This window comes from Equus quagga, chromosome 17, assembly GCF_021613505.1.
Source record: "Equus quagga isolate Etosha38 chromosome 17, UCLA_HA_Equagga_1.0, whole genome shotgun sequence".
Lineage (NCBI taxonomy): Eukaryota > Metazoa > Chordata > Mammalia > Perissodactyla > Equidae > Equus > Equus quagga.
In genome coordinates, this window is record NC_060283.1 from 18060371 (window position 1) to 18070672 (window position 10302).

General features: G+C 35.6%; 1 protein-coding gene across 1 annotated transcript; it reads left to right on the forward strand.

Moving 5' to 3' along the window:
* Positions 1–7739: 7739 nt before the first annotated feature.
* LOC124229515 (olfactory receptor 1009-like) lies at positions 7740–8684 on the forward strand. The gene has a single exon (XM_046644752.1). The coding sequence runs from the start codon at positions 7740–7742 to the stop codon at positions 8682–8684; it is 945 nt and encodes a 314-aa protein (XP_046500708.1).
* Positions 8685–10302: the final 1618 nt, after the last annotated feature.

The window sequence follows — 10302 nt, forward strand, 5'->3', positions numbered from 1 at the left end:
TGAGCCTCATAGATCATTTCCCTCAGCAGATTGTTGTTTTTGTCACTCTTCTCCTTGTCTATCTTGCCACACTTTGGGGGGTAATTAGGCGATGATCACTCTCATGTTGGTTCATCCCAGACTTCACATTCCTATGTACTTTTTCCTTAGCCACTTTGTAGATATTTGTTCCTCCTCTTCCATTACCCTCAAGAATGTGTGCTATTTTTGTGGGTGAAAAAATGCTTCTATTTCATGGGTTGTGCTGCACAGATGTGGTTCTCTGGTCTCTTTGTGGCAACTGAGTGTTTCTTCCTGGCTTCCATGGCATATGATCAGCAGTTTACATCTGTAAACTGATGTTGTATCCCAAATGGTCTGTAAACTGTAATCTGTAAACTGATGTTATATCCCAAATGGTCTATGTGCAGCTGGTGGTAGGACCTTATGCCATGGCTCTTAAATGCATCATGATTTTTATGTCATTGACTTTTTGCTTACCCTTCTGTGGTCCAAATATCATTAATCACTTTTTCTGTGATATTTCACCACTACTTACTCTTGCATGTGCAGACACCTTGATGATTAAATTTATGCTTTTCTTTTGGGTCTGGATCTGTAGTGTTCTGATCACTATGTTCTCCTAGGCTTTTACCCTCGTGACCATCTTGAAAGTCAAGAAAGCTGATGGGAGGTGGAAAGCTTCCTTCACTTGTTCTTCTCACCTGGTCACAGTCTCCATCCTATATGGGACTGCTTTCTTTATCCATGTTCAGCTTTGCTCAGGTTTGTCCCTGGGTATCAATAAAGTGATTTCTCTATTTTATACGATGGTAATCCTGATGTTGAACACTCCCACCCATAGCTTGAGGAACCAGGAGGTGAAAAATGCATTTAAGAGTAAGTTTGAAAGGAAAAATTTTATAGAGGGCAGATAAAATAGAATTGTAAGTGTGCTGCACCACAGATGTTGATTCAGAAATCTGTGGTAAAAAGAATACTGGACAGGAGGCCGGTCCTGTGGCCCAGTGGTTAAGTTAGTGTGCTCTGCTGCGGGGGCCCAGAGTTTCCCTGGTTCAGATGCTGGGTGTGGACATGGCACTGCTCCTCAGGCCACGTTGAGGTGGTGTCCCACATGCCACAACTAGAAGGACCAGCTACTAAGATGTATAACTATGTACTGGGGGGATTTGGGGAAATAAAGCAAAAAAAAAAAAAATTGGCAACAGTTGTTAGCTCAGGTGTCAATCTTAAAAAAAAAAAAAGAATACTGGACAGACAATTTGAAACTCTGTTTAATTCCTGGGTATGCCATTTACCAGGTCACTGATATACTAGAAGTTTTGTTTGCAGTATATAATACATGGAAACTTCATTTATGACAAGAGTGACACTACAGGGTAGTGGAGAAAGAAAGGATTTTAAAAAATGTTGTTGGATCCATTGGATGTGTACTAGAAAAAGACATGGAATTTTACCCCCATCTCACTATACACACTAAAATCATTTCCAGATGATTTTGAGATGAGGACAAAAAAGACAAGGAATTAAAACATGTAGAAGATAATATAGGAGAATATCTTTATGACACATTGTTGAAACTTTTTAAAATATAGGGTACAAAAATACAAAACATGAAGGGAAGTATTGATTTCCTGAACTACGTTAAAATGGAGAACTTTAGATTTACCCTTAAGAGCATAAGGAGGTAAGGGACAGCTAGGGAAAATGTATTTACAATGCATATAACCGACATATCTGGAATATACGAATAACTATGGTAATTTTTAAAAAAAGACAAACAATCCAGTGAAAAAATGTGGGTAGGAGACTTGAGTATGCAATTCAGAAAAGTGGTAACGCAAATGGTCTGTAAATACTTTGTTTGTTCAATCTCACCAGAAATCAGGGAAATGGCAGTAAAGGCACAATGGGATGTCATTATATACTTACCAAGATGGCTAAAATGACAAATATTGAGTCATTCACTTATGGAAGTCTAAGTTATGTGTTTTGGAAAATGTCCTGAGTTATCCATTAACAGAAACATATATGTACACTTTAACGAAGAAATTTTACTATCAGATATTTCCCAAGAAAAAAGCATGCTCATAAACACCGAAAGGCATGGAGTTCTTTGAAGGTTCATTGATGAAAAATTCACAGAAGTTAAAAACTGGTAACAACTCAAATGCCCACCAACAAAGGAATGGATAAATCATTTGTGGAATATCAATATAATGGAATACTAACAGCAATAAAATATATGAACTAGAGATTTATTCAACAAAAGATTCATTTCACAAACATAATATGGATGGTGGAGACATTCTATTTCCTTACTTGCATCGTGGTTTACTTTGTCATAATTCACTGAGTGGTACACTTAAGATTTGCGCACTTTTCTGTGCACAAATAAATAAAATCAATAAAAGTTTAAAAATGTAGCATCAATAAAAGCTTAAAAGTGTAGCACCGGACTTGCATTTGTCAGTGAAACCTCTCTCAAATTTCATGCAAAAACCTGTATGAATATTATGGAAATTCTTCACACATTCTGACTCAGTGATTTTCTTGTCAGTATTAGAAAAAGAAGACAAACTATCACAATTCCAAATAGGCTATGCTTCTGGCAGATCCTCTACTATAATGTACTTTACCTGAGCAGTTGCCAAAATTTTGTGGTACTTCTTGTGGGGAAAACTCAGCAGTTGTAACATTTTCGCACTAAAGTTTACTCTTTAAATATTTCTTTGTTGAGAAGAAGGTAAGAAATAAAGAATTTACCCAGTCAAATGCAGAAAACAAGCAAGTTGATCCCAGTGGATTTTTAAAGTGTTCAAAGACCGCAAGAACATTTTAATTTACTTACCTCCCAACAATAACATTCCCGAAGTATCACATACGTTAGGGACATGAATTTTCCCAGGGAAAAAAAAAAATGATGTAACTACTTCTTGAAACTTTAATGCACATGAAAATAATAATTTATTTCAGAGTGGAATCTTACTAGCTCCTTGGAAAGAAAACTAAGAATAAAACCAAGTGAGTCCTAGAAAGCAGAGGCACACACAGGTAGGGGTGGGAAGATGGAGATGCTGAAAAAGAGTACAATTTATACACTATTTTAGTTTTAATTCCCTAAAGAAGGAAATAATTCATTGGAATATAAGTTTAGATCATTTTTTATCTATTTCTGCCCCTGTGTTTACTCTTTAAGAAGTTCAAAATGAGTTAAATGGATTTATGGGAAGATGAAAATGACTGGCATTTAAGATGTGTTTATTTGGTACACAGAGTAATAACAACTGTCAGATCATAACTGGTTAGAATGCTTCACCAATCTAATGTAAAACCTTGTTGACTATGCCCTGAACAGGAGAGAAGCTGGGCCACTCACTCCAGTTTTAGTGCCATCTGTATAGCATGTTGCATTGGGTTATGGGCATCACGCTCAAAGCATAGGATATGAAGATTAATGAGGGAATTATAAATGAGAGCACAATTTGCAGATGTTTGAAAGCCCTTGTACTTGCCTAAACTTGGACTCTATTCAGGATTTCTCTGGAAATTCATTACTATCTTTGTAATCAAGTCCTTCACTGTTAAATTTCATTTGGAATTTGACTGATTCTGTATTCCAGAAACAGCATGCAGGATTGGCTGGGACATGGAAAGGTCTAAGCTTCCCTCTTGGGAGAGTGACATTGTTGAACGGATAGAGACTCTGTAGTCAGACAAGGAAGTGTCTTACTCTTGAATAACCTTTAGGAGATGCTAGCTCTGGGACTTTAGACACCACCTTTCACATTTACAGTCTCAGTTGCCTGCTCTGTCAAGTGGAGATGACAAAATGTTTCTTACCTAGGCTTGGGTGGAAAACGGATGGGCTGACATTTGCAAAGCACTTGGGGCAGAGTCTGGTAAATCTCAAATACTCTACAGATGCTTTTCCTTGTCCAATTTTCATTGTGGCCTCAAATGTATCATATCATGAAGCCAATCATGCACTTTAACGCTGCATGGCAGAAAGTGGTTGCGTATTTTCCATCATCTCCGTGGTCTTGTGGTCAGATATCTTGGAAACTGAGTTTTCTTATTTATAAAGAGTGAAGTAGGGTCTAGAGTTCTATCAGTTTCTTAGAACTTTAGAAATCTACAACTCCAAATGCTTAACTTACAGTTGTTTCTCACTTACTCCCTACTAGTCTTCACACATCTCTTACCTCTTGTTCCTATTCCAGATTGCTTGTAATTATTTTCTTTTCTTCTCTCTGTTTTTTATTTGCTGAAATACCTTAAGGAATCGCTTAAGATTATTGTTACTTTTTGTTTTATTTTAGATTATTTTTAATTATAAAGGTAATTTATGTATACTTTCTCCTTGTAACAAATACTTATATTTGCAGGTAAAATTAGGGTCTTATTTGATTACCCACCCACACACCAGCTCCCTCCCTCTCTGTTCTCAGAGATGACGACTGCTAATTTGGTATATATTCTTCCAGATTCTGTTATTTTATTTACACACACACTTAAATAATTATAATTAAAGAAAATATTGAGGTTTAAAAAATATTCCTAATATCATACTGTACACATTATTTTGTGACTTGTTTCTCCTGCATATATCTTGGAAAATTAACCATGTTTGTACATATACAACTACCTAATTTTTAAACTTCTGTACAGCATTCCAATAGAATGGCTATACCAAAGTGTATTCTGCTGTTATTCTTTCAGAGAATATCCCTGTGGGTTCCAGTTTTTTGTCATTTTAAACAATACTGTACTGGACATCATTGTTTTTTCCTTGTGTGTTTCCTCGGGGTAGATACTAAGTAATGGAATTTCTGGGTCACCAGGTATGTACTTTTTAAAAAAAATTCAAGAGAGCGAAAAATTGCCGTCCAGGGCCCAGCCCCCTGTGGTATGAGTGATCACCATGTTCTCTCACCGCCTAATTGGTATTTTATATTTTCACAGTTCTCAATATTTTGTCAGTTTGATGGGTGAAAATAGTATATCATGTTTCAATTTGATTGCCATGAATATTAGGGAGATTAAGCATTTTCTCCTTTATTGGGACATTGAATGCATTTTCTTGTAGCATGCCATTATAAACCTTCTTCCTATTATTACAATGATATTTGCTAGTTTAATTGATGATTTCTGGTAGTTCTTTGTGTGTCTTGCTTTTAATCTTTGTAATATATGTTCTAATACTTTTCCCAATCTGTGTGCTTTATTGTACTCAGAGTGTATGTTCATTAAAATCACATAGTAAAATTTATCAATATTTTCTTCATGTGATTTTTTTTTTCAGGAAGATTAGCCCTGAGCTAACTATCTCTTAGCCTTTTTCCTATTCCAGTCTTCACTTTTTGCTGAGGAACACTAGTCCTGAGCTAACATCCATGCCCCATCTTCCTCTATTTTATAAGTAGGATGCCTACCACAGCATGGCTTTTTGCCAAGCAGTGTCCTGTCCGCACCCAGGATCCGAACCAGCGGACCCTGGGCTGTGGAGAAACGGAGCATGCGCACTTAACTGCTGTGCCACCAAGCCGGCCCCTCTTAATGTGATTTTTATGTTCTGTTTAAGAAGATTATCCATATTACAAAATCACAATACTATTTTCTTGTCATATATTTACAGTTAGGATGTCTTTTAGTTAAAGTGGTATGGGGTAGAATTTTAGTACTATTTATTTTTTCAAATGGTCATCCAAATATTGTATCACTTTTTTAATGAGTGATTCATATTTACTTTCCTGATTTGAAATAAAACATTTATTCATACTCAATTGACATGTATACCTAGATCTGCTTATGTTTTTCTAGGTTTTCCGTTCTTTTCTATTCACTTCTTTGTCTACTTCAGTAACACCATTCTGTTTTAATTGTGATAGCTTTATATCAGTGTTGATACGTGGGATAGCACCTCCCTTTTCTTTGTTTTTCTTTTTGAAAATTGTCTTGGCTACTTTTGAATATTTTTCTCTTCCATAAATTTTAAATCAGATTGTTTCATTGAAAATTTTTTAGATATCGGTTGGAATTTCATTAAATTCACCAACAAAATTAGTGAGTGCCCTAGCCCAATCAGCCTTAGGTAACCTGTAGCAAGTGTAAGTCTGACCAATCAGCTATATTGATTCATTGCAATGAGGGAGACCACAAACCCCAGGAACAATGGGGATCTCATAGAACAAAGGAAAAATAGAGTTATTAGAGGACTTTGAGAAAGACAGAGTTTAGGTGAAATTTAAGTCAAGAAAAATTTTGATAAAGTCAAAGCAAAGCAAGGCTGTATGTAAAGGGGCAACATCATGGCAAGTCTAAACTATAAAGCAGGCAAAGAGTCATTTCCTTGGAAACTACCAAGTTAAAATAGATGTGGAATGTTGTATTTGGAAATTCCTCATGTGGAGCTCTGTACCTATATTGGAAATGAGACTGCTTCGTTATGTCAAAATGGCTTAGATCTTCCAGGCCAGAGTGGGCTGTTATCTTGCTCATATAATTTCAAACAAAAATTTTAGATAGCGTATAACTTCATAAAATAAAGTTTCTTGTTGAGTAAAAAAGCTGTTACTCAAAGGAAGGTCTGTGACATCACTTAAGGCTGCAACTTATCTGTGGGAGGAATATTGTTTCCTGTTCAGTTCACAGTTGGCTTATCTGTGTCTGCTATTGCAAAGTGAAGAATGGACACACAGGTTCTTACTCCCCAAGTCTGACCTAAGTTTTACTTTCTCAGGAGGAAATGAATCTTTGTAATTATGTATTTTGACTCAATTATACATAAAAACACACAAATTATATTTTTCTCTGATTTAGGCATTTATTCCTTTGCCTCAGTAGACTTCCATAACACATTTTTCTTTACGAAAATCTTGATAATTCCTTGTTAGGCTTATTTATGGTTATTTTATCAATTTTTGTTAATGAATATGAGTTTTTTCATTATAATTTGTGATTGTTATTGATTTTTTTACATTGATCTTCTATTCTATAACTTTGTTGAACACTTTCATTTTTTCTAAAAAATTATCTTATCAATTGACTCTTGTCCATTTTGTTTGTCTGTTTCAATGTATGTATGTTTGCCTACAATGAGAGTATTTTCTTCCCTCTTTTTTCTATAATTCTTATATCTTTTTTTTTTTTATGTTCTAGTTCTTTGGCTGTGCTCTCCAGTATAATGTTAACCAGTATAAATTATAAGCATCTCAATATAGTTTCTGCTTACAGTGTGAATGTGTCTAGTGATTTACACTGCACACATATATTCTTTGGAAAGGTCAGGAAGGTGTTTTGTTTGTTTCTTTGTTTTTGATGTTTTTGTTTTTTTTTTTACCAAGTTAAATAGCTCCTTTATATCTTCAGTTTGGAAAGTTTTTTTCTTTTGTTTTTGAAAGCAGCATTTTATCAAATTCTTTTAAAAATTCTCTTGAAATAATAATAATGTTTTGAATTTTAATCTGTAAATGTGGTAGATAATTTTATAGGTTTTCTAATGTTCATCAATTTGTCAGTAAATCCTAATTTTCTCTTTGAAACATTTAAGCCATATTGCTGTTTAGAATTGTATTATATTTGATTAGCATTTTATTTAGGCTTTCTTTTTACACCAATGTTCCTAAATTGAATCTGTAGTTTCATCGTTTGTGTACTATGTTTTCCTTTTAAGAAATGTAAAGTTGTATGCACTACCAATTTTCAGGTTTTCTCACTATCGAGACCCAAACCAAACAATGGCTGATGAAAACTATACAAGGATCACAGAGTTTATTTTCAAAGGCTTAAAGTACCATCCTCAGATGCAAGTCTTTCTTTTCTTGCTCTTTCTGCTTTTTCACCTTGTTACCATGACAGGAAACTTGGGCATGATTATTCTCATCCGGATCGATTCCCGCCTTCACACCCCTATGTACTTTTTCCTCAGTCACCTGTCCTTTGTGGACATCTGCTTTTCATCACTTGTGAGCCCCAAGATGCTCACTGACTTCTTTGCTGAAAGGAAAGCCATCTCTTTCCTGGGATGTGCCTTGCAGCAGTGGTTCTTCGGGTTCTTTGAGGCTATTGAGTGCCTCCTCCTGGCATTCATGGCCTATGACTGCTACATGGCCATCTGTAAACCATTATTGTATTCAATTGCCATGTCCCAGAGACTCTGCATAGAGCTGGTGGCTGGACCCTATACCTTTGGGTTCCTAAACACCATGACTCACACAATGGTTGCTTTTCAACTTCCCTTTTGTCACTCCAACATTATCAATCATTTCTTCTGTGACATTATCTCTCTTCTTTCTCTAGTATGTGCTGACATCTGGATCAATAAAATGTTAGTTTTCACTGTGGCTGGTGCTGTACTAATCATTAGTAGCCTGACCATTATTATCTCCTATTTTTACATCCTTACTGTCATCCTGAGGATCTGCTCTGCTGATGGGAGGCACAAAGCCTTTTCCACCTGCTCTTCTGATCTCACAGTTGTTTCTATCTCATATGGGACTCTCTCCTTTATCTATGTGAGGCCAGGTACAATTTTTTCTCTGGACATCAATAAAATTTTGTTAGTGTTCTACACAGCTGTAATCCCCATGTTGAATCCTCTCATCTATAGTTTGAGAAATAAAGAAGTAAAAGCTGCCATACACAGGGCAGTCGCCAAGAGGCAGTTTTGCATCAGAAGTTAAATTCCCATCTAAAGTAAATAGATAAAAAGAAAAGCTTCCAGACATGGCTGGACTACCTGGTCATCATCCAAAGATGCTAAATAATTGGCAGAATTTGGGGAATGGCATATATCCGTCCTTCTATAAGATTTTTACTTTAGAACATACTTTTTTTAAAAAGCTGCATTTCATCATGTCCCTATAGAGGATAAAAATTCCCAGTCACCCACAGAGTAAGAGAAATTCTGCTTCCTCATACACCTTCATTACTGGAAATATGATACAATCCAATAAATGTTTGAACTACCTAGCGACTATCACCCAGTTGTACCACAGTAAATGTCCAGACCACGTGAGGTACATTGGAACAAGATAAATGTTCCCTGAACTCCTAAATACAGAATTAAAAATACCAAACAGGCCAATTACTTGGCTTAGAAATGACTTTTTGTGTAACCATGTGAGGAAGATTGGCTCTAAGCTATCTATGACAATCTTCCTCTATTTTATGTGGGATACCATCACAGTACGGCTTGCTGAGTAGTGCTAGGTCCACATCAGAGATCCAAACCATGAATCCTGGGCCACTGAAGTGGAGCACGTGAACTTAATCACTATGCCACTGTGATGGCCCCAGAAATGATTTTTTTTTAACCAAAGGAATCTCCCATATCATGTTTCTTTTAATATTGTTTATACCTATTTTCCTTATTCTTGTCTTCTAAAAATATGATGCCATGATAGTCACAGAAAAGAAGAATATGGACAAGCAAATGAAGAACATTAACAAAAGAATGCCATATTTTTATTTTTCCACTAAATGACAAGCCCTGCTAATAATTTCCAGATGCCTTTCAACATGTTTGACTCTTAAGTTGTTCCAACTATTACATGATTAATTGATATTCAATTTTTCCCAATTTTTTCAGATAAAAATATATATGGATAGCTTACCACAGAAATTAGAAATGAAATGCAAATCTGAATTAGGAATGACAAAACTTCTAAAATGTTAGACAACAGGCCATGCCTATAAACTAAAATGGAGAAAATTTATATTATATTTTCATTAGTCTTTTCCAAATTAAAAAAGTAATAAAACAGAGTAATGTTAAAAAATATTTCAACACCTTTTTGCCCCTCCGAAAACATTTTGAAGAATTCAACCGGAATTATAATTATCTTCAGAGAAGATAAAATGATTTTTGAAAAGCATTTATTTGCTACAAAATAGAGTCTGTAGGCATTTTAGTTCTGATAGCTGGTCATGACCTAAAAATGTAGAATTTATCTCTATATTGTAGAAACATCTACACCTGAGTAGAAAAAGGACAGTGGGACATGCTTGAGGAGTGACACAGGGAGATACTAGGGTGTATACCTAGAGGCTCAAGCTTCTGCACAAATAAATTTCACCATGGGTTTGCTGGATGAGGAAATGCTTTCTTGGTAGATATTGATGGAATGACATTGTCACAATCATGCCTCCTTACTCCAGGGATAGTTGAACCTGCTTTGAATAGTGCAATTATTCTAAGTCTAGTACATTACAGGGACTGATCATCGAGTGGTTTGAGTTGAGACGAAGCTAGCAGGCTGTGAAGGGAAGTGGATACCACAACATGGAGATGGTATATAG